Source organism: Aptenodytes patagonicus, chromosome 1 (genome assembly GCF_965638725.1).
Source record: "Aptenodytes patagonicus chromosome 1, bAptPat1.pri.cur, whole genome shotgun sequence".
NCBI lineage: Eukaryota > Metazoa > Chordata > Aves > Sphenisciformes > Spheniscidae > Aptenodytes > Aptenodytes patagonicus.
The window spans coordinates 59427170-59452921 of record NC_134949.1 but is presented as its reverse complement, the minus strand read 5'-3'; the positions used below and the strand labels follow the sequence as shown (position 1 = coordinate 59452921).

The following is a 25752-nucleotide window of genomic DNA, read 5'->3' as shown; positions in this document are numbered from 1 at the left end:
GAGAAAAGTCCTCTCCTCCTGTCCTTCCTCCAGATCAACTTGCAGCTCTCACACAACATGGACCCTGATTACCAGGCTGAGCTAGGTGCACTAGGATCCTAGACTTCTAGAGCTGCTTAGGTGCCAGCAGCTTTGCTCCATTCAGTTAAACACCGAGCACATCACAGTAGGACCATTCCCGCACTAGAAGGGTTTACGTCATGCAAGACGAGACTAAACATGGGACAGTGATTTAGATAAGGAAGGGCACAGAGTCATTGCTGGCAAGGAGACAAGTGCAGGAAGGAACCAGAGAAGCAAGTTTTCGGGAACTGAGAAGTGCAGGGGGAAGGCAGAGGGATGTATGAGTGTACGGAAGAAGTGGAGGAGGGGTGACCATATCTAAAAGGCAGAGCCAAAAAACCGTGAAGGAACAGGTCCTAGCCTACAAGTGTTTTGGACCCTCTGTTGTTGTGATGAGGGAACCCCATAACTACAACAAAATCATACTTACTCTTCAAATGCTCGCCTGCCCCAGAGAGCAGGTAGTAGAAGATGTGGAAGGTTCTCTCCTCTTTGGCTTGACGAATTGCACGTGACTTCTCCAGCAGATCTTCAGAGAGTCAAGGCATATGGCAGGACATACAAATCAATTCCTGTTCTATGGCAGGAGAAAAAACTCATACTACCTGATGTTCTCCTCATGCCAATTAACAGGGGTATTGATTTAGTAGTCGCTATCAGTCAATAACCCACTGAGCTTCCAGTCTCAGTTCTGCTGGCCTCTGAATGATGGCTATGATGAGAGACTTAACTGATAAAAACCAGAAAAGCAGTGGCCATCCATCCCTACTTGCCTTGGACAGAAGTGAGAATGGTTTACGAAATTCCAAAGCTATTCATCTTACGGCAGTTTATACTTCCGTTTCAGCCTCCTAAGATTAGAATTCATTCATTCAGAAAAGATTTCCACCATGATCACATAATTTATAAATGCTAGCATAAATTTAAGTGCTTCCTACCACTTTCTCGACCTGACAAATAGAAAGTCAGTCGTGAAGAGATTACTAGGTACCATTATTGCCACCTCTATAGCCTTTAACTTCTCCTTTTAAGGGGTTACAGAAAGGATACAGGTCTCAATATTGGCTCCAACAATGTAGCCGTTGACATCAAAGTTGATTCTGATGAACTTGCCCTAAGAGGAAGATAATAGCATTAAAATTAGTATTCATTCTATCTGATAACAGCAGTAAACAGCAAAGGTAAACCTTCTCTTTTTAATCCAGGAAAGGAAATTCAGAACAGGCCAGGCAGGTTTTAGGCAAAACAAGGACAGCCAATAGGCAATGCCTGCTGATCACAACAGCGATTTAACAAACGACACCAAGCACTTTCAGACATTTCTGACATTCAGACAGCCTACAATTCAAATTCATTATGTTTCAGCCTAGATTTCCCACAACCAGGGTCCCTTCAGTTTCATGTTCTATATGATCTGGACAGTTCCACCTCCCTCAACATTAGCTTCAACCATTTTCATTTAGTTCCAGCTCTAGCTCCCCCATCTGCCTCTCAGACGCTGTCCATTGCTCTCCAGAGCAACTAAAATAAGGACCAGTATTTACTCTCCAAGATAAAACTGACTGTAATAAACTTACAATAAAAATTGGCATAGATGATTCTGGCACAGGTCAGGTTCCTTCATTCCAGAGACCTATCAGGTCTATTCTGGATAATTCACTGCATTAAATTCACTTCCCAGATTAATTTGAAGGAAGTCACTCACAGACAGTTGTCCTATCCCTGACAACAATTCACCCAAAAGCAGACCAAGTCTTCCCTCGGGAAAGTGTAGAATACTGGCACCCATGCTGGATAGTAATACTCACAAATCTTGAGGAGTTGTCATTCTTTACTGTCTTGGCATTTCCAAAGGCCTCCAGGATGGGATTAGCCTGGAGCAACTGTCTCTCCAGTTCTCCCTAGAGAGAAATCAGAAATTAATAAGTAGGTAGTGGTTTACTGCATTAACCTTGGGTCAAACCAGCGCTGAAGTTTCAATTCACACTAGCTTGGCATCTGTTGTAGAGGAGCCTTATTAAACCTTAGGAGACGATCCCTTAAACCTTCAAAGGAGACTCATTAGTTATCTGGGTAAAACAGAAACATTCACAAATATGCCTTATTCCCTTCTTCAACACAAGGGCATGCCAGAGCTGCCTTTCTGTTAACAAGAAGCCCTTCAAAGCCACTTGGCCATAACATCCCACAGACTTCCCAGGATCAAAGCGAAACACCGTACCATCCAAGATCAGGCCCTCATCCCAGAAGTGTCTTGCTGTCTAGGCTGGAAGAGTGAGGAAAATCCTGTCTTGCTACTGCAAGACAGGCTTGAACTCTGCTAGTAGTAGGTTAAGAAGCTAGTCTTTAAAGGCCTAATGTTTTAAAAAAACAAAAACAAAACAAAAAGCTTGCACTAAGACTCTAAATCTTCCAAAAGCAAAAACCTCTTTTGTAAGGAGGCACACAAAAAAACAGAATTAGTGGTATCCCACAAACTGCATGATCGCTTGCATTCTGCTGCCATATTCACACACTCCTCCCCTCAAGGAACACAAAATGCTGGAGCTGTAGAAAAAGGAAATTCAGAACCTTTATCCCTGCCAAGTACTAGACCATTGGAGCATATACACCTTTCCCTGCAGGCTCTAGATATATCCCTGGCTGTTTTTAAAAATTACTTGTTCTCTGTGCTAAAAGCATAGAGTTCTATATATTTCAGTATTACCTAAAAAGCTTCTAGGGACAGAAAATGACAGTTTAGATTAATGTTTCTCTTTTTAGCAGTTATCAGTAAGTACTCAAGACTTCCTGTGCGTAACGGATGGAAATGAAGTTTGATTCACGAGAACTGCAATTTATGGGCAAATTATTTAAGGGTATTTCTAAAGGAAAATTGTTCCCATTCATTCTCAAAGTGCATTATAAAACAGATCAGTCCTTACACAGTGTCTCTAAAAATACATGCAATTAAAAAAAAAAAAGAGGAATATACATGAGAAACTGTACAAAGGTCTACAAGTCTTTATTTCTTACTTCCACAATCACCTCACTTCATGCTTGCAAAGTGCAAGGCCAAACAAGACCCTCAGCCCCTGCAGAACTGCACATATACAGAAGGGGCAGCTGCTGCAAGCACTTTCATTCACTGTCAAGTGTATATAACAAGGAGGTTAGCCCTGGGAAGGGAACCTGAGCCGGGACATCTGCTCCTCACAACAGAGCCAGCGTGTGGCTTTGTAAGGAGAAAACCTTGAAACTAGGGTTCAGTCCCTGAAACTGTGTGGCAGTCACGTTTACCCTCCTATTCCAGCACACGTACTGAAGGTGGAACACTCTTCCCTCACTCCATTCCTCCTCCCCATCCTGCACTGAAGTCCTAGGCCTTTGTTTGGGACTGCAATCTGTTACTATGCAAGTGAGAGATGCCAGCAACATAGCATTTCAACCCAACTAGGGCTGAATGGAACAAGGAGGGAAGAGATTTAAAAAAGCCCATTTTTTTCCTCTAAACAGAAGTCCGGCTTTGACACCAAGACTATTTTAATTATTTGGCTAAAAATAAAGCTAAGGTCACACTTAGCTACACAAAGATCAAAAGTTTATAGAAATCCATAGTACAGACCCTCCTGTTATTTAGTACTTCAGGAGGAAAGTGTCATTAATGTCAAGTAGGTGTTGGTAAACTTTAGTTTAGAGGCGATTAGGTCTCTTGAACCACCAAGGTAGCAATACGCATAGAGAACACCAGCTCAGGGACACAGCAATATAGAGCTGTGGAGAAAGGAAAATGCTAAAGAGTTGGTCCAGTCAGTTAGCTCTCATGACTTGCCTTAGCACCACGATACAGTGGAAGGAGCAAGTTCTCAGCATGCTATGGCAATGGCACATAAGATTAAGTGGCTGCAATTACTGCAATGTATCCATTCCTCACTGGCACACACTGCATGCTGTCTTTGTTTAAAAAGACAATCCTTTTATCTTTAAAATTTTAAAGAAGTTTTTGGGTGGGGTTTGTTGGGGTTTTTTACCTTAAATTTTGACAGTCACCTTTCACTGAAGGAAGAGACTTCATTATTCTTATACAATGGGTAATTTTGCAAAGCAAAAACAGTACAACACAGCTGTCTGTCATAAGCTTTCTAGAATTCTAGCGTCTATCATTAAGACGCAACCAATTTTCTGACATTCCTTGACCTGAACCAAAATTTGTTTAATACTTGGCATGCATTTGAAGTATGTACAATATTCCTCATGAAAACAGAAGCAATAGCAGCCACTGGATCTGTTAGCCCATGGTTGGGCAGTGCACACTCTTCAGTACGCTCTCTTTCTACTGCTCTGAAGTTGCAACACCAATTTAAAGCAACTAAAATCCTTGACATCTATCTTGTACTCTGAATTTTTTGCATCTCATACATTTTTTGGAATGAATTCTATGCAAGGTAGAAGTTTTGCCCGCCATTTATTCTTCACGAAGTATGAAGAAAGGCATCTAGAAATCACAGCTAGCTTTAACAGCATGCAATTTAAAAAACTGTAAGATGGGGGAGGGGGGGGTGGGGGTTTTTTGTCTGTTTTGGTGGGGGTTTTTTTTGTTTCAATTTTTACACTTTAGGAATTTGCTTTTGTATTCTTCTCTGCAGTCATGTGAGAGATTCTCAAACAACTGAGTCCCAACAACAGTGGGTTGGATGGGGAAGAGAGAAAGATCATCAATAACCTAATCTTCATCACAAATATTTAAGCATTAGCAACTATTACCCATGAATTTCTGATTAGCTACAAACATTCTCATCCTGAAAAAACCATTACACGATTTAAGAAGTCAGTAGAGAAGCAGAGACTAAACACGGGAAATCTCAACTTTCATAAATAAAGTTTCATCAAATGAAAAAAGTTTATATAATTAGGTTCAATAGGCCCCAAAAGCAGCCTTAACGTGCTTAGTAGTCACACCATGCAGCTAGAAGCTATTTAGCTGAATATGCTAATGCAGTGGGAACAGTGGAAGCTGCCACTACCTCCAAAACAAGAGAGCTAGAGTTGAAGAATATGCTTTATAAATCTGATTTTGCTCTGCTACTTGGAAAAACAGGGGTTTACATCCAAAACTTCTAACTGGAGACAGTCAAGAAACCTTTCTGGTAGATAAAGCACCGCTACTTTCTATATTACCATTGGTTAAGTTCTATGCCTAGACTTGCAGCATAAAGGTTCGACACGATCTTATTCAACCCTAAAGAATAAATCTGCCGTGACCAGTATACCCAAGACCCTCAAAAAATTTAACGTATTCATCTTCATAAACCCTTATAATCTGGTTCCAAGTTTAAGATTTGTAAAGAATCACTGCATTAGAGCACTCATTACCAATTAACATTCAAAGACTCCAGTTCTAAATCCTCCCTGATAAGGCCAGTGCTACTGTTTAGTCATAAAAGTGGAGCAAAACATGAGCTGCAGGACTTTTCGGAAGAATCAAAACTTGGGGGAGGGCGGGGGGAATATCAAACTTGGGTAAATCACCAACCAGTGCAACTTAGAACTGTTTTATTCTCCTAAGCAGACTGCCTGTCCTGCTTCGGTGGTTGAAATTTTGCTCAAGGATAAGCAGTGGAAGAATACTTAACTCAACCCCATGATTCTATTTTCCACACTTCAAAAAAGAAAAAAGGAGAATGTTTCTAAATGCAGCTACTGACAGACCATGGAAAAAGTCTTCACATGTCTGAAAGTTTGGCACATAGAAAGTTTTTTTTTGGTTGGATTCCAGAAGTTACTTATTACTATATGTGTGCACATAGTATGCCTGCATGCAGAGATGCCTTCTTATTCATATACTCTACACACATAAGGTATGCCTACACACTAAGCTACTATGGGAAAACTTATGTAGAGATACAGTGGACACACTTGGCATCTGGTTTTCATTACACAGCTCACCAGTGAACATTTCCAATGCCTTCAGCTCTGGCTAAAAAGCTCACAGTCCTGGAACACCCTGTCTGCAGGGCAACCTTCCCCCAACCTTTCTTTGCAACCTGCAGCCGCATATCACTGCAGGGAATAGAAAGCTAAACACCTAACTACATTTATCTTATTAGGAAGATGGTTCTAGGAAAGCCTGGTCCAGTCCTATTGCCCTGGAGGAATACTTCTTGAATAGTGTACCTGGGAAAATCCTGCAAGAAAAACCTCAAATGCAAACAAGTATTGAGCACAGAACACAAGTATTCTTCATATTACTTCAGTCTCCAATTGAACATCCTCACAAAAAGATTACTGTGCACCACACAAAAAAAAATAAAATTGTGAATTGTCTATGGATTTGTTTTAGCTGCAGAAAGTGACATTGGTGTGGAGTGAAAAGCTGCTCAAAAAAATCACACAATGGGACAGAAAACGCATTCCTGGTGCAGAACGTGCAGTAAACGTGCAGCTCACCTACGAGGATACAACTGATGAATTCGGCAATAGTCCATCGGGGGAGAGGGAGGGGGAAAAAGATATAAGTGAGACATCTTTGAAGTCCTCCCACCACCACCACCACCCTCCTTTCATGTGCTGCTAACACTTGGCTGTTTTCCACCCTTTTAATGTTTTCCTACAATTTTAAAGTTTTCAGCTGATGTCCGTTAGCCTATCACTGTATTCTCCAGTTTTGAAACAGTATATAGAATAGCCAGACCTAATCTATAAAGGTTTTACACTGGTTAATAAGCAATACATATGTGTAAAGAGATCAGTATGGGTGATGTTTCACTTACAGTGTCTCTTGCCCATGCACTTGCCCATGAATCCAAGAGGTTGTGGATGAGTTTATACCCACTGTAGCTCCACTGAGTTCAAAGGAGTTATGACTTAGAACACTGTTCCCTGGCTTGCAATTTTTGACAAATTTTTATTGTTTCATAGTTCACTGTCCTCCTCAGTCCCCTGGTAAGTGTCAGTATCTAGGCTTTTATTGAGCAATATGGCTTTTACCAAAATCAGCCAATATATATTTATTGTCCAAAGTCAGCACAGCAATAAAGCATCATTAAACCCAGGTCTTACCTGGTCTTTTTTAGACTTGTGTGAGGAAGCAACGTGAGCCAGATACTGAATGACCTTCTTGGTGTTCTCTGTCTTACCAGCTCCCGATTCACCTCTGTAAAGAAAATCTGCAATTCATTCACAAACAAGACGTAGGAGGACATATTCCTATTTCTAACCCCAAAAGGGCTACAGAGCTCCTTAACTGCATTCTGGCCATTACAGCACCTCCCTCGAAACCAAGAAAACACAAGTCATACTGGCAAGCGGTAGCAGTGTAGCTGGACTGCAGGCTAGCCCTCAGCCAGTTTGCTGCTGGGTGCGGGTTCTGTACACATGTACGGAGGAGGGAAGGCAATAAAGAACTATGCTTTCTAGTCACTTGGATATGAAGATTGCCAAGCGGCTGAGGAATAATCCGGAGGCTGCTGTAGAGCTAGGGGTGAAAGGTAATGAAGTGAATCTTTCAAAAGGAAGCCTCCTGACTGCAAGAAGGAACACACCAATTCCTTAAGCAGAACTGAGGGCCAACAAGTTTTGCTGTGTCTAGAAGAGAAACTGCCGTATCAAGAGCATGTTACTGTATCAGCCTCATCAGTATGAATGTACTTAAACACAACAGCTGCATCAAATCTGAAGGACTTCTCCAAGCCCTTTCCATTGACAAAGCTGTATTTCTTTAGGAGTTTAAGTACAGGGGCTGTTTCAAAACGCCCCTTCTTCCTCCAATTCTTACAAAAATTATGCTGCAGAAAGGATTACATATATATGGGAGGAACTGTAGTGGGACCTTCCTTGACTCTCCACTATTACCTGATTCACTGAGCCCACCCCCAGCATTTACAATTAAGAGAGTCCTCCAACCAAGATTTTTAACACAGACTTTGACATCCAGACAAGCTGACAACTGTAATACTCACGTGCAAAGGATGGACTGATCCTCTCGATCTAGAATAAAATTTTAAAAAAGTAGTTAGCCTGAGAGTCTAAAATTAAATTTCTGTGACTGCATGAAATCGACACCAAAACCAAAAACAGGAACTAGTAAACTATGCCAAGCGTCTTCAGAAATATGGCCAGGTAACTCCTTTTCTGGCAATAGATGCCAACCTCCCACCATCTGTCAAAGTATAATGGTACCATCGCAATTTAGTTTTCTTCATCCAGAAAGAATACTGTTTGCATTACAATTTTTCTACAAACAATACAGAACACTCTCATTGAATGTTTCTTTACCATAGAGCGACAGTTTGATGTACATCTACTTGTTCTTCAGCCCCCTCCCCCTCAGTATACTGGGCCCATACTGACTTACAAAAGTTAGCAGCAGAGCAGTGGAAATGGAAGGGGGAAGGAGGAAGTGGGACAGGAACCATTACAAATCCCAAAGTGCCAAAACCTCACATCAAACAGAGGCTTTCACCCCCAAAAGAAACACTGGAACCTCAGTGAGAAGTTTTTGTTACTTATTTTGTACAGAATGGACTTGAAAACTACAATGCTGAGCAGCAGCCTAAGTCCTATACAGCTGATTTATTTATGGCACCGTCCCTTATTGTATTAACAGAGCAGCTGGTAACAGTAGAAACCTTTTCTTTTTCATGCTGACATACCAGTAGACATGCTAATTCCTGTGTTCAACTCCCAGCTGTGGATGATAACATCTTTCCAGTTACAGAACTTACTTCACCCAGCCTATCCACCACTATCTTCTCCCATATCTTTAACCTCCTTTCAGCTTTCACCTATGATTCCACTTCCTCATATGCACTCCTGACTAGTCCTTCTACCATGCCTTCATCCCACTGCTCCCCCACCACTTCTGTGTGAACACACTCCCCTGCACCTGCCTTGGTTTCACCTTTCATCTACCCCCTCCACCCTGTGCCCCCCCCCCCCCCCCCCATTCCATTCCTCCCCCATGCCACCAGGAACCAGCTGGGAGCACTGGGCAGACTGGAGAGTGCCTGTGCCTATGCCACAACAGCCTTAGTAGCTTGGGGGCACCACAGGGGCAGTGAGACCTGTTCAGACATGGAACAGGTTTGGGCACAGCAAGTCATTCACAGACAGTCCACAAGAGCTACTGGGGTACTCACAGAACAAACTGTGCCACCAAACTCAAAATCCCCATTAGTTTGCAAGTTATCCATTTAGCTGTGGTTTTTTTGTTTTGTTTTCTTTGACTGGAGAGGGGGGGGGCGTTGCTTAAGATCACGACTAGAGGACCATCAGATCACCCAGTCTGAGAACCTGAGTAGCACAGCAGTTAGATTTCATCCAGTTATCATCATTCTTTCCTTTCTCCACACTGAGCTCCAATTTTGTGTTGGACTGAAATCTAACCTCTAAAAAGAGAGAAAGCAAGCCTCAAACATCCATGAGAGTAGAAAATTCACTGGATTGCTCTAATAAATTATTTCAGCAATTGGTAGCCTTCATCAGTACGTTTATGGATGTGACTGTCTCCATATTTTAGCTACTGGTTCTTTCTATTCCTTTCTCCGGTAGCTTAGAGAACCCAAGTGCACTCTGTATTCTCTCCACCAAAGAGTACTTAGACAGTATAATTGAGTCACCATTCAAGTTGTTTTGCGCAAGATAAAGAGATTGAGCTCTAATTAGGGAAGGCTTTATAGTCAGATAGAGTTCAAGTACCTGAAACAACTTTCCATACCCTTAAACACTGCTACTGCAAGTGAATTTAGCATTTCAGTCCTAACGTCATGAATGCCGTATTCATCAAGAAAAAGCTCCTATAAACTCAGTTTATAAAGAGAGAAGTATATCTAGCCTTTGGACGCATTTTCATGGAATAAGGAAAGCAGGTAAACCTACAAAATTTGAGATGCTAGCTTTTCTTAAGTTATTCTGAAACCAATAATAGAAAAGTTAGGTTCACACGCTACAGATAGGTAACTCCTGCTCTTAAGCTTCTTCACTGGAAGCTGATTGTATGCAGATGAGCATGAAAATTTAGAGGAAAATAATCTGCTTTATCCCTGTTAATACTGTTCTCAGAAAGAGCTGATCAGCCCTAAGGCTGGAAGAAAGCAAGCAGAAGAAAATCATCACTCAAATGGTTTTGGCCCAGCAAACTCTTAAGCATTCAAAACTAGATACTGCAGCTTTACTAGCATTGCATATTCATTTTTTCAAGTGCTGAATCTTACTCATTGCCTTTAAGATAGGCACTGCTTTTGCTGAGGGACAGGCAAAGAATAGATGTTAGCCAGCTCCGAAGGCCCCACCCATTCCAGGTTCCCAGTGGGTCAAGGGCTCAGCAGACACACACCAGCCCTCTGTGTGACTGGGCACTCTAAGGGTGGATCACGGGAAAAACTAATGACTCATTTATGGATTGCCTAAGGAAATGTATTCTTCAGTAGTGCGACACCTGGGTGCAATTCTCTATCACAAAGCAGCTATGTGAAAGGAAAAGATTGTGCCTCTGAATAACATCTGACTTTTGAAAGCTTGACTATAAACAAGCAGCCCACTTGTCCAAGAAAAGGTTATACTCGCATTCAGGTATTACAGAAGCTTTTCTAAGCTGCCAATTTGAGAGAGAAGAAGAAAAAAAAAAGATAACCCTAAGGAAGGTGCTCCTTACTCCCAGTAGTCAACTCTAGTGTTGGAATTATGAGCTGGGGCTCCTCATACAGACAATGGAGCCCTAAGCACTTGAAAAGTGCATGCCTTCCCCTTCCCCCTCCTCCAGGAGAGGATCCTTATTCCAGCAAAAAAAAAAACATTGGTAAGCAGACAGATAAACCAACTGCCCAACAGAAAAAGGTGACCAACATCAGATAATACTCAGAAGCTCTTTGGCACTGAACACTTTCTGATCATGACAAGTTTTGTTGCACTTAGTTGAGAAACTCTTTTCGAGCCTCATTCCAATGAGGCAAGGTAGCAACAGCATCCTGGAGCGACCCAAGGAAGTCCCAAAGGGGCAAGCACAGGATTTTTCCACGCCTTAACACAGAGCAAGGTGTTGAAAGGTGCTCAGGCAGGAAAAGTCACAGACAGTGTTCAAAATCCTCTCGGCATTATGTTTTCCTCCCCCAACATACCTTCCTGGTGGCCTGCTGCAGCTGCGTTAGTCACCTCTGCTTTAAGCCAGCAGGAATGTACCTGCGAGTGCAGGCAAGTCACCGGCAGCGTGCATACACTGCCATAAAAGGCAACATTCCTGTTTGCAATCCGGGGGAAATTCTTTCCCAGGACTGCAAAGCAGCAGTCATTGGGATAGCTGGAATTCTTCTAATTGTGTACAGACAGACAACTCGAATAATGTGTTGAGCAACAGGAAACTGGAGCTGACCGAAGGGCCAAAGAGCTAACGCATACAAAAGCATAACTCTTAGACCACACTTCCACTTAAGAATTGCTTTAAATGCCAATATTCATTCTCCATACAATACTGACTTGTGCAATCACGAATCAGAATTCAGTTGCCCAGACAAGAGGCCACCTCCACCCCTTTTTTTTTTTTTTAAAGGATCATTCAACATGGGCGTACTGCACAACTTCAGTCAGCACTTGCCTTTACTCCATTGTCAGTTGTGCAACCAACCTACTCAGCAAAAGAGAATGTGCTGGGTACCATAAACTCAGTTGCTTATAATAACACAATCAAGAAATGCCTGATTAAAAGAAGTCTGCATCTGCTTTTCAATCCTAAACAGAGTCACTTATTAAAACCAATCCAGAATAACAACTCATTAGTTAATTATAGCAACAGTTCTGTATTTCAGACCAGCTGGCAAGGAAAGCTTTTTATCAAGGCTCTTCTTTAGCTCTCATCACCGTAGTATTCAAGTGATCATACGAAGCAGCAGCCTCAAGCATCCAGAAATTCAGGAAATCAAACATCCTTCAAATTTAAGCTATACAGCAGTATGGTATAATAAGATCAGTAGGTTAATTTTACTATATTAAAAAAACCATAATATCTAACTCATTCTTGACTTTCTTCAGTCCAAAAATAAAAGACCTCATTTTAGACTGCTTCCAGGACCTTCAGTATACATTAAAACCTTAATTAAACCAAAATTTGTTTTCACAAGAGAGACGTCTTGTACATAAAAAGTCCTCAGCCAAATATTCTACTGCAAAACAACAAATGTGAATGAATGCTGAACTGCTGTGGTCAAATATATTGGCATAATTGATAAATTAATAGAGCCCCAAATGCTTGAATTTTGTTCTTAGATATTTTGGGATGGGAGAAGGAAAAGGTTGGGAGACTACAAGAGAATGTGCAGTTTAAGCTCCACATCTCAATTACAGAACATCCTAGCAGGCCTTTATCACCCACTTCCTCTGCATGAGTGACTCCAGTTTCAAGCCTGTTCATCTCCATAAAAGGAGAAGTAATATAGCATTCACACAATGGTGACATCATCTCTCCAGCTAAGAGGAAGTGTAGCTGAAAGGCAAAGGCTTGGCTTGCAGTCCCCTGCCTATAGCTGACTCATTGAGGCTAAAAGCTTAACCATAACTCGATGGTACCACCCACCTCCCAACCACCAAGCGTCTGGCAGAACTGAGCGGCCTGGCCCTCTAGGTTTCCGTTACTATACTGCTCCCCTAGCATTGCAGGGAATGCCTGTAGCCCAACTTAGGCAACTGGCTGGCTGACCAAGTTAAAGAGTTGACCTAAAGCAAAAATTAGTCTTTACATGCATGTAAGTGCTTCAACCATGCAGTAGTTTCGGTTCCTCAGTCCCTCCTCAAACTTCTCTTCCAACCTCAACATAATCTTACAACCCACGTCCTTCCCTCAGGGCTCTAACACAGGAGGAGCCCCGGGCACTTGACACACTGCTACTCGGAACAACCTCACTGGCATAAAATCTAATCAAATATGTTCACTGTGGTGCTTTAACCTGACATGCTGGTTTGAGTAGGATCAAAAACACTCCAGGGGAACACCAGAACACAGCCTGAGAGCCTGCTTTTGCATTATCATTTAAGGAATGCATTAGAGAGACGTTTCAAAATGCTAATAACCTACCATCAAGTACAAAAAAAAAAAGAAATCAAATGAAGGACAAACATAGCATGTTCAAGACAGTTCTCAACAATAGAGCTTCAAGATGCAAAAAAGGTGAAAATCACCTGAGTTGGCAGGAACACTGCAGTGCCAAGATTCAGCTTTGCATTATCTCAAGTTTGAGGACAGTCATGAGGAGAAAAGTAAGTTTCATTTAAAAAAAAAGAAATATATCCTGCTGGGTCAAATGCAAATATTTATTTCCCCAAGCCATTTTTGGACTAGAGCCCATACCCCTTTCTCTAGCACTCCTTAACTGAATCTGGAGATAGCAAAACAGAAAAACAAGTTAGGCTGTAATTTTAGATTACACAAATGTTTATGAAGTTCTGACAGGAAAGAAAAACTGGTATACAGCCTGCAAAAGCTCAGGCAGCTCATGATACTAAACCAGTGAACTGCAGGGAGACTGACAGCAAGGGCTGAAGCATTACATAAGTGACTGCCAGAGAGTTTCTGCTCTGGTTTACAGGAATGAAGCAAAAAGGGTGTGGTAACTACTAAAAAACAAGTGGGCAACGGACTCTTTTTTAGCTCCTTGTTCTACTGAAAACCACATTTCGAGACAGATTGAGAGCTGCATTTAGAAATCTCAAGTAATTCAAAGCATGTAAAACATTTCTTAAGAAAATCAGAAACTACGTACATCTTTTCTTGCCATTTGTATACAAACACCATCAAAACAAACATCCTCCATAATTAGTATCCAAACTTAACGTTGCCCTTTGCATCAGAAATTTGGACAAATATTGGAAACAAACTAGTGAAACCACAGGCTATATTCTTTTGGGTTTAGTGGAAACAGAACTTGACCTTTACATGCAACTTGGAAGAGACATCTGTGCCTCTACATAATCTGAACAGCTCTGTCAATCAAGTATCCCTGAATTGGTAAACACACAGAGAATAGTCTATAGAAAATAAAGATGCACTTTGGGACAGTGCAATATACCGTGCAGCATAGCAGACCAATGCTAAGAAGCAAGCTGAGAAAGAAGACTTTGAGACCAAGGAAGTTAAAATAGAAGCGTTCTACTAGCTCAGAAACTTAAGAAATATGTAAACATCCAAGAATTACAAATAAAATACTTCAAGGTCATGTTCTATAGAAGCAGATCTAGAGGACTGTTTCTTGTGAAAATGACAACTGGGCCTGAGGTACACATGAAGATCTACAACAGCAAGTGATTTGTCTTACAATAGCTAACACTGTTTCCTCCCTTAATGTAACAAGGACAATAAAAATCATGAAGTTACTATGCTTCAGAATTTTTTCTTTTAAACACCAAGCCTGGAGACTACCTAACTCCCAAGTGAATACCAGCAAGGTGCTGGCTGCACAGTCTCCTTTGCAGACTAATCCATCAAGGTCAAGGAGGGTTCAATCACTGCACAATGACTTTAAGAGTTTTGTTCAGTGAACCATTAGGAGCACTACACTAATATGTGGAGAAACTGGATGGGAAAGGAGATGGAGTACCTTCAATAGCAATGTGCTGTCTATTCGCTCTCCTACCTATCTCTTAGTTGAGCAGGTTGAGCTTTGGAGACCGGAGTAACCATACCCATCTAACCTACCACAGAATCTTCAGACACTGGCATTAAAACAGCCATCATGCTCTAGACACCAACAAAATTTCTAGCTTCTATCAGTATTTGACACAGAAGATTCCCTGGATGTGTTCCAAATACACAAACAGGTGCTGTTTAACAGCTTTAATATATGTTTTTCTAAATAGATCCCCTGGAGACTATGAATTGAGGTAAAGAATGTACCCCTTCAGTGTACATCTGCTGCATTAGAATAATGATTTGTTTGCTCAAGACACCACTCCACTTGCAGGCACTATGCTTCAATCATCAGCGCCAGAAGAGTAATTCTCCCGAAAACAGCCCGACCTGAGGCTTCTGGCATCCAGGTTACCCAGGGAACAGAAACATTAAGACAAATGGTTGTTTTCTCCAAAAACAAAAATGTTACACTTTTTTTGAGAGTTCTGCTCTTGCAGCACAGGAATTCTCTCCAAGTACCATGCAGCAAAATAAGACTCAGAAATGAGACAAAAACATTAATGACTTGGGTCAGAAAAAGGAGGAAAAAAGAAAAAAAAAATCACTTTGAACACATTCTCCATCATGTTATTGCTTCAAGGAAGTACTTCTGGTAAAATTTAACAAAAAGCAATTTAACCTCTTGGAATATATAAATGCCTGTTGTGGTTTAACCCCAGCCAGCAACTAAGCACCACACAGCCACTCGCTCACCCTCCCCCCCACCGATGGGATGGGGGAAAGAATCGGAAGAGTAAAAGTGAGAAAACTCGTGGGTTGAGACAAAGACAGTTTAATAGGTAAAGCAAAAGCCACGCATGCAAGCAAAGCAAAACAAGGAATTCATTCACTGCTTCCCGTCGCAGGCAGGTGTTCAGCCATCTCCAGGAAAGCAGGGCTCCATCACACCTAATGGTTACTTGGGAAGACAAATGCCATCACACTGAACATCCCCCCTCTTCCTTCTTCTTCCCCCAGATTTATATGCTGGGCGTGACGTCATATGGTATGGAATATCCCTTTGGTCAGTTGGGGTCAGCTGTCCCAGCTGTGTCCCCTCCCAACTTCTTGTGCACCCCCGGGCCCACTCACTGGTGGGGTGGGGTGAGAAGCAGAAAAGGCCTTGACTCTGTAAGCACTGCTCAGCAGTAACAACATCATCATCAACACTGTTTCCAGCACAAATCCAAAACACAGCCCCATACTAGCTACTATGAGGAAAATTAACTCTATCCCAGCCAAGACCACCACAATGCCACAGGACACTTTTGTGAATGGAGTAACCACAGTAGACACAAAAAGAGGACCAAGCTTACCCACAGTGCATCAGCATAGGTGCCTGAAAAGGGTTAAATAGTTTCTGGATTAGCAGAGGTTGGAATAAAGCTCTCATCGTCCTCTCCCTTCCCAATTCCTTTCCTGACAAATGTCCCTTTGAATGGCCTGTTTATTAGAATAGCATAAATTGACTGAAAACCAAAAAAAATTCAGAGTCCAAATCAATTAACATGCAAGGCTTTTCCGCTCTGTCAGCTTAAGAGATAACTATACCCCACGCTGACAGAAGTCAGAGTCAACAGCTTGCTATCCTTCTCCAGACCATGAAGGATTCCCGGTCTTCAGGGCTCCGAAAGTAACCTAGGGAAGGCAGCCTAAATGCCTCCGGCTCATGTGGAGCACTGGACTCTTTCATCTTCTATTCTCTGTACAGATTCCTGCCATACCACTGGCTGCTGCACCAAGCCTCCCCCACTGCTAAGCAAAACTGAGAAAGTAGAATAGGAATGTGGCTTTTCATTGCCCTAGAGGCTAGCCAGGACTAGAGACACTGCAACAACTTACTCACCTTCAATCCCAGTAGCAGACATTGGAATGCTACTGTTACCCTTTGCAATAAAGAACAAGGCAGCAAATAACCCTAAAATGATCTCTAGGGTTCTTGCTAGCACACATACGCACACATGAAGCAAGATACACAAAAATCTTTCCAAACCTAGTTAAACAGGTCAAAGCAGGCTAGTTCAAAAGCTCAACTGGAAATGATATTCACATCCAGCAAGTGTTCCAAGAAGTCAGCAATAAGATATCTCAAACCAGGCAAAGAGCAGCTGGGGTAAACCTCTAGATTGTCAATGCTGCTGAGAATATTGCATAGCTAGAATTGTTCTGGGAAAGGTAAACACTCCAGCAGAGCTCATAGCAACTTTCCCGTGCTAGGAAAACAGAGGCAGGGCTGGCATTCTTTAGCTTTGTACACCAAAGCAATTCAAGACTGGGATTTCTGAGTTTTAGACATCACTCAAGCAGTGGTCTGACAGACACCTTCTCTTTTCAAAAGGAAAGAAAATATCCATGTAGATTAATCACTAGCTCTGAACCTCCATCAGACCAGGGAAGGTCACCTGTCCCTTGTTGCAGAATTGCAGCTGTCTGGATATCCACTGCCACATACTGATCTATCTGGCAGGGATGAAGGACAAGATGCATGCACGTGCAGTTCCAAATGGTTTAACTGTTGTCTATAGAGAGAAAAGGACTTCTTCAGTCTCCTTACAACAATGCCAAAGAAACTGGTTTTGATTCTACGTAGAAAAGATTTCTTTTTAGGCAACAGTAACTCTGGTAGGATTAAGTCAATAGCTTGTTTAAGAAAAATATATGTTGGTACTTGAGCTGACAAGGAGTGGGCAAGGGAGAAAAGGAAGTAATAAAGGAAGCGAAACAGTGATAAGAGGTTTACAAACAACCATGCTGCCACGTATAGTATAGGTGGTGCATCTGTCCTTGTCCTTCATGGCAGATCCAGTCCTTGTCTGAGGGAAGTGAGGTCCTATATAGGTCCAGGTTCACAGGTTTTTTCCTCTGGATAGAGCACTCTTTTCAGAATAACACATCAATAGTATAGCTGTATTTCTTCAAGAACTGCCGTATTTTCAACAAATTGACACCGGTACCCTGCCACCAGTCCACTGCAGCATGTCTGTATGGCTCACTCCTCCCCACCCAAGGCTTTTACAAATATAGCTTAAACATCCATAGCATCCATCATGTTAGCTCTCCCATGTGCTCTGCATGGCACCACACTTCAGCAACCTTTTTCAGCATTCTCCACACGTTAAGACTTGTTTAAAGCCACTAATGCAGGTAAGTGGAAGGAGTTTTTCTTGCTCCCTTTCCACTCTGGGCAACCATATTGTTATAGTCCTCCTATGCTTGGAGGTGCAAGTGGTAGTGAGGGCAGGGGAAAAGCAGAGCTCTTTAAAACTGAGTCTAATTAGAATTTTAAAGCATGATTTTATTATATCTAGCCTTTGTTCAAAAATAATAAGGCTAATGACAAGACCTAGGAGAGACAAACACCTTAATCATTGCTAGTCACTAGAAAATGAAGGAGTAATCAAATTCATACAAGCCACACCAAATCAAACTCTCCATTATACCCTTTAAACCTTACAAAGCATGCCTCTTCATATAACCCAGCTACAAACAGGAAGAAAGGCACAAAATACCTCCATACCTGAACACTCTCCAAGCATCCCAAACACAAGCACTGACGCTGTGAAAGACCTCTTCTCAGAAGGGGGAATATGCACAGGACATTCTGAGCTCCATATTTAAGAGTCCTCAAGTGACAAACAAGCAGCAGATAATATATATGGTTCTTTACTTCTCATTTGTATACACGGGGGAAAAAAAAATAGGTCAATCTGCTTGCTTTCTTTTATTCTATGAAAAGCCAACAGATGAATTTAATATTGCCTGATAGTAAGTTTTATTCTTAACAGAGTAAGAATGTAACGAAACAACTCCTTATCAGTAAAACTACCACTGACTATCACACTTCAAAATGCAGGTGATACTAAGCTTGTTTCACCCAGCCAGACTGTATGACTGGATTTTAAATACTTTTGTTAAAAGCCTCCATCAACGAATAAACGTACTTGCCCACCTACAGCTATCATTCCATAGGCTCATCACTGAGAAGGAAAGTTCGCTACCTCAGTTCTCCTTGCCTGCTTCTCTGAACCCTGTGCATTCACACCGGTCTGTTCTTTATGTCAAGTTTAGCTCTTGCCAGACTCTTTGTAAGGTTCTTCAATCCACTAGAGCAGGAGAAAGCTATTCACCTGAACACAAAAGCTAGTACCAAGTAGGCGTCAGGTGTCTGTAAGCAAGGACAGAGAGGGCAACAAAGCCTTTTGGTAGCAGTGAGCTGTTGTTCTCCTAGGACTGCAACCTTGGTTTGTGATTTCAGCAGGAGTCATTATCTCAGCCAGCACTCACCTTGCATCATACTCCTGTAGGCTGTGTCTGTGATGGCATAGATATGAGGGGGCATCTCATGTCTCTTTTTGCCTTTGTACATCTCCACTATTTCTTCTGAGTATATGGGCAGGTTCTTGTAAGGATTGATTACCACGCAGAACAGGCCTGAGTAGGTCTGGAAAGAAAACGCCCCAGCAAATAAAAGACAGGAATTAAAAATGTTATATACTTACACATTTTAACAATATATTACTTGGAAAAACAAACAAACCAGTCCTTTTTTAAATGCTTCTTCCAGTGATGCCACGTGGGATGCTTCCCACCAAGCAATATGAGAATCTGAGCAACAGCTAAAGTCATATCAACTTGACTAGTACTCAACCTTTCCAAGTATGCACAGAGCATCAACTGACACATCAGTCACGCTGGTGTCAAACTGGCCTGCTCCCTGCCTAATTAATAGTCCACTAGGACTGGCTTTTCTTCCTTTCAAAGTTCCTATATTCAAGTCAAGTGTCCATTTCATTATATAAGGTAGGTGCTCAGCTCCTAGAAACATGCATTTTATTATGTTCTGCCTCATGTTTGCTATGGATTTATCCAGTAATCAATCAACTACAACGCAATAAAACTTCAAGCCAAAATAGTTACTAAAAGAAAAATAAGACCAGTGTACTCCTTACAGGTTTTCAAGACCACTGGACTAGGCTGAATTCAGTGCTGACCCTGCTCTGAACAGGAAGTTGGATTAGATGGCCTCCTAAAGACCCTTCCAGCCTGAACACTTTAATGATTTATAATGTAATGAGTATAACTAGAACTAGATTCAAAACTATAAGGTCATTAATGTAGTATAGTTCTGAACTAGTCAATATAGAAAACAATTCTAAAGTATTCTATGCTCAAAGAGTCAGCAACATTTGCCAAAGTTTACTCCTAATTCATCTCAAACGGTTAATTCATTGATACGTGACAGCAAACCTCGATTCTCAGTTGGTTTCCACTGGCTTAAATTCTACAGTTCGAACGGAAGACAACTGTCAAAATACTTCTGGTGAAAATATTAAGCTTCTTAAAAGAAAAAAGAAAAATCTTTGAGATCTGAATACCTAAAAAAACCTCTAGCAAACATTTTACTTGCAAAGGGAATAGGAAGAGCAGAAGCTTCTTAGATATTTCCTAGATATTCTAAGAATAGCATTCCAAGCCTTGCTCCCGGGGTTTAGAGCTACCCTAGTTCCCTGTCAATTTTAGAGGCAGCTGTTTGAAACATCTGGAGAGGAGTAGCTTTCTACAGCAACTTGTAGTGCTACCAGAAGAGAGCACATTTAGCACTTTTTATTTCTATTGCTACCATCTCTTCTATTGTTTGCTCAATGAAGAGTGCTTCGGAGTGGTAAAGAGTTCTCCACAATGAGCGCAGAGAGTACTTAATCAGATTTAGCCTCTTTAGCTAGATAAAGGTAAGGATTAGACTACAGTAATCAGAAGGGTGAAAATAGCATCTACTACACAATTTACAGTCTTCTATCCAAATTTTCTACATGCTGGCTTAACGTTAAGTAATTAGCCCACTCCTACATGCAGCAGATTCAGATACAACTTTCACCTTATGTCCCCCAGAAAGCAAAATTTTTTTACGTATTTAAGGTTCCTTTTCCATACTCCAGTATAAACTATCAGGAAATGTTTCCAGACCTACTTTTTTTTTTTTTAAAATATTCAAGGAATACTTGAATAGCTTACAGAAAATACTAAATCTCTTTCCAAAGTGGGAAACTATGAAAGTTGGCTAAAAATCTTTTAGTGTAGGACTTCTAAAGTTCCAGGAAGCTAAGCTTCAGTGAGACATTCTAGCCAGGTTAGGTTTGAGGTAGTACTTGAAAGGAACAGTTTAAGGAGTTTGCAGAAACCAACTTGGCAATGCTAGTTCCTTTTGCATCAGCCTTAGTTCTCCATCATGTCAGACAGTAATTGTAGAGCACAGAATAGCAGCTGAAAGACCGGGTCATGCTTTCCTGACCTTTCACTACACTAGTGGAAGACAGAGTAGGACCAAGAGGTAGAAAGGAGTTGACTCAAGAGTAGCATGTTCACAGTACGTACAATACACCTTCTCCTTATACTGGCATGGAAATAATTGACATTGGAGTCAACTGAACTGTTAGAAGAAAAACTGTAATTCTATCAGAGTTCTGGAAAACAAGTAAACAAAAACCCTCTAGGCTGCCAGTTCCAGCTGTCTGCATTAGCAACCATCTTGCCTCAAATCCCATGGCAGCAGCAGCAACATGCATGTAGTAATCAAAAGAAGATGCCCTATGTAGTCCCTGTTCCCCCCACAACAAAACTAACTCATGCCACAGACTGAACCTTTGAAGATGTTAAAAATGCTAAATGCCTGTTTGCTGCTTTGGGGGGATTAGAAGTGAGAGAAAAAAAAAAAAAGTGGTAGCAAGTACTGTGGCAATATTCCACAAGGAATGTAAAGTTTTCTTGTCTGTATTTGTGTGACTTTATGGCCATGTTTGCTGACAAATTGGAATTGTCGCTTTTCAAGTAATAATACTGTAAAGGTCTGAAGCTGGACTGAAGCAGCCTTACAGAGGAGAGCACCAGTTTAGAAAAGGAAGACATTAATTTCAATTAGAGTGATGAAGCCATGAAGCAGGTATGCAGGAAGAGTCACCACCTTCTTCCAGCATTATGGTTGCCAGGAGAAATACCGAAGGGAAGTTTCCTTGCAGTATAATGATCTCAGACAGATGTGTGAGGTGATATTTTTGTCTAATAAAGACAGGTAACTAATCATGGCTGGGACAGGCAACTGAGCGAGACCACCATGTCACACCTCCTGGTCAAGCACACTGACAGAGTTTTATATAGGAAGCAAGTTGAATTATATTGAGTAGAAGCTGTCAGCCCTAACACAGAGAAGACGAGTCATTTTCATTGTATTAAAGTACAAGTAAAGGCTTATATGCATAAATCCCTGAATTGAACCCAAGGCTCCAATTGAAAGGCTAATCTATTATAAGCATAGCTGGTTTGGAAATCTGCACTTTGTTTCAGACGTTACTATCTCAAAATAGAATTCTGGCATTACCTTTCGCTAACTATTTCAAGTCACACATGGGCCAAACGGAAACTAGTTTTATTCTTCTAACTGCTAAACTAGCTCTGAAGAGCTGAAAGGACCATCTGCAGCATGGCACAAAGCTGACAGCATCAGAAAGTTTATTTTCCAGCAACTGTTAACCAGTGAAATAACTGGAACATTAAGGTTGAGTTTTGAGTTTCACACTGAATATAAACAAGGCAGTTCAGGTAATTTAAAAAAAAAAAATACAGAAATTGAAAATGATCTTCTGATAAAGCATTCCGAATAGAAAGGGTTAATATGAAAGCCAGTCACCTCAGTGCAGAACCAATCAGCACATGAAAACAGCAAATTGGTGTCAGACTTAAGCTCTTAGTTCTTGAAATGTCTGACATTCCCTGCTCAAAATTTGTCTGCACCAGCCATAAGATTTCCCCCTTCCTTTTATAGGATGGGTAGACAGAAAAATAAAGTTAAAAAAAAGAAAACAAAAAGGCCACAAAAACACACAGCCCTGCTGGCAATGAAGAGAGAAAGGACAAGAGCAGAACTAAATTATGCTTATGATCTTTCCAGAGACATTTATGCTAGAGATACATTGCGTGTATTCTCTTTCTTCAAGAGGATTAATGATCAACTAACAGCCACTCCAATGAAAGTATTTTAAGCCTTTGCATTAATCTCCTGACTTGCTGAGAACTGCTGACAGGTGAGATCAGTCCATTTCACAAGTGCACAGAAACATGGTTTTGGCAAGACTAAGATTCTGTAATAGAGCATTACTATGCTAGGTTTCCTTGGGTGAAGGGCATGGGGATTTTCTTTATACTTCTTACAAACCAATTAGAAGAACTCAATTTATTACAGTCACAGACTATGTCTGAAATTTCAGAGGATATCTTGCAAGATATGTGAAACAGCCCATTGCATAGTGTGCAACAGACTGAGATGCTGTTGAATTATTTTCAACAACTTATTACATAACCCAGCAACGTTTCCTATTCTAAAAACGTTACACATGATCTTGCACATCCTATTTCATCTCAATACCAAGATTCTTCCCTCTGAGAATAGATTTTGACCAATAGCCAAAGGAGTTATTAACTCCAGAGTATTTAACTGCATCAACCTCCAACGACATTAGGTCTCAAAATTTTGACATCAGAAGGTGGGAGTCAGACTAAATTTATATCAGCTTTGCATCCTTCAGATGTTCTCTAATAATTTCTGCAACAGTTGTCTATATGCCTTCGTGCCGCTCCAGAAGAGTAGTGGTCACAGCACTAGCGCTAGCTTCTAGCTTGTGCTCATGCTCCTTAACTTAGAAGGCAACAGTTCACAAAGGTTTCTACCCAAGATGGATAGCTAGGGTGAATTCCTGCTATGTAGTGTCTTAGATAACACCAGTCCCTGTTAGGACAGAAGAGATCATCATCTATAGCTTGCCACATAAGATGACTACATGAAAGACTATATATCCCTTTGGGTATGACAAAGTAATAAGTATTCAAAAAAAACCAAAACATACAGATAGATATTGCAGCGAGTTTTTACTTATGTTGTCTTCTCCATATGACAAGAAAGGCAGCTTTTGGGTTTTGACAGCACAAGAAGAGGGAGGGAAAAAAAAAAATCTAGACAGACTTTCTTCAAGGACTGTATTAATACACATGTTTACATATGAAATTTATTCTTTAATACATTTTATTTTAATAGATCTTCTAATCTACTGTGAAGAAGATTTCATAGTGCCTAAAAATACTGAACATCCAGCATTTCTACATCCCTCAGGATTCCATCTCAGGCAGTCCCATTTTAATTCTGTAAGCAGAGGCTAGTTTGAGAATAAACCAACCAAGAAACACTAGTTCCTGTTTTAACCAGCCACTGCACCCAAATTTTACATTACCTCTGAGCTTAATCATTCATTCTATGCCTGCAGAGTATTAGTAAAGTAGAGGCTATCACAACCAATATCTGCTGGCTAAACAGACATCTCTTCTTCATGAAGAGAAAAATCAGAAGGGAATTGAAGAACCAGGTCAAGGTTCCAAGTTCTCCTTCCCCACCTTTCCCTATTTATTGCTTTTGGTATTCAGTGAAGCAGTTGCTGCATGCTTCATTGGGTGTGACTGTTGGTCCCATAAATGGTATCTTTGTCATTTCCACAGCAATAAGAAGCAGGAGTCTCTGCTTTTGTCCATTTTGGGGTGGAAAGAAAAGGAAATATTTCCCATCTGTAAGCACATGCAGGCACATATGTGCCTTCTCTACTAAGACACTTCGAGATCCAGAATTTTTGTAACACAAAAATCTTGGCATTAGCATTCTTTCCCACTGAAGCTCCAGACGTGGGAAAAAGCAATTCAGATGTTAGGTATATTAGAACTGTGTTTTTATTATTATTTAGTTCAGTTCAGATCAGACTCCATTTACCACTTTTGAACTGCTCTCACTTCTTGCTGAAAGAAAGTTAAATGGCATTCAAAACATCCTGCAAATGAAGACATTAAAATGTTAAAGACAGATTTACCACAGCATTCCTTGAAAGCTTCAACATTAACTAGAGGGGGATTGGCATAGTTTAGTGAAAAAATTTTAAGTAGAGGGAAGAAGCTAAGTCACATGAGAGTCGCGTATAGGAGCAATGAAAGGTTAACATACACATTTTAGAACCAAAGTGATTACTGTAAGTTCTTACCCCAATAGACAAGATTACTTACATAGATCAGTCCTGAGTAGTATCTCTCCTTCAAGTTGTGAAGCACAGAAGCTTCATTCAGGCATGTCAGCTCCGCCATATCTTCCACTTTAGAGAATTTGGGGGGGTTCATCTTCTGGATGTCATCCTTATTTACTTTCACTTTCTTCCCATTCTCTGCCAGTTCCACAATGGCCTCATCTCCTACTTCCTCCTTCAGGCTAGCTGCCTCAAACCCATTCTTCTCTGAGGGAACCCATACCAGCTTCTTAGCTGCCCAGTCAGCCTGAGTCAGGGGGTTATTAATGATGTTTTTGTCCACATAAAGGTACTTATCTGCATCTCTTTGCGACATTGTGTTCTAGAGTTGGGGACCTGCAAAAAGAGGAGGAGGGAAAAAGATATTTTTAAAGCCTCAAGTTGCCTTGCAAATTCCTAGAGGCAGACAGGCACATGCTAAGTACTCTGAGTCCCTGGTCATTACAGCATGCCTCCCCCTCCTTTAGTTTCATGTTAGTAAGCACTGGTAAGTTGTCAAACTTCCAATAAGGTCAAGGTTTTGCTTGCCAAGAGGATGAAAAAAAAAAAAGCAAGTAGTTTAAAAAAACCTACAACAAAAAACTGACTGTTAAGCATTTCGAAGCCATTATTTGGCAGAGAAGAGAAAGCACATTAAAGTGGCAAGCATCAAACAATTTGTAAGATGCGCTGATACTCATAGCATCAGATACTATGTTAGTAACATTCAGGTCAAGATTAGCCCTTCACTGCTCTACTTGGTAGAGATATTAGCTCAGAAATACAATCATAAATGTTTAATCAACACTTTTACTTCCTATCTCCTTGTTCTGATAAGCTATGAATCAAATACCACAACATCTTAGAAATGCCATATACCAGTCTAGACAATACATGAGATGCACTATGCTTCTAAAAAACATCATCGATAATTTGAGGACACTAGTTAAGACTGACATTAGATACTTTCCATCG

At 41.0% G+C, this 25752-nt stretch overlaps 1 protein-coding gene across 1 annotated transcript in view; it reads right to left on the bottom strand.

The window, feature by feature from the left end:
• MYH9 (myosin heavy chain 9) overlaps positions 1-25752 on the bottom strand; it is a 72544-nt gene that overhangs the window by 31500 nt on the left and 15292 nt on the right. The window contains exons 2-8 of the mRNA XM_076338513.1: positions 24782-25134; positions 18977-19133; positions 8001-8028; positions 7102-7195; positions 1872-1964; positions 1114-1177; positions 494-592 (exon numbers count right to left, since the gene is read on the bottom strand). Coding sequence (XP_076194628.1) covers positions 494-592; positions 1114-1177; positions 1872-1964; positions 7102-7195; positions 8001-8028; positions 18977-19133; positions 24782-25114 — 868 coding nt within the window. The 5' untranslated portion in view covers positions 25115-25134. The remainder of the gene's footprint in view (positions 1-493; positions 593-1113; positions 1178-1871; positions 1965-7101; positions 7196-8000; positions 8029-18976; positions 19134-24781; positions 25135-25752) is intronic.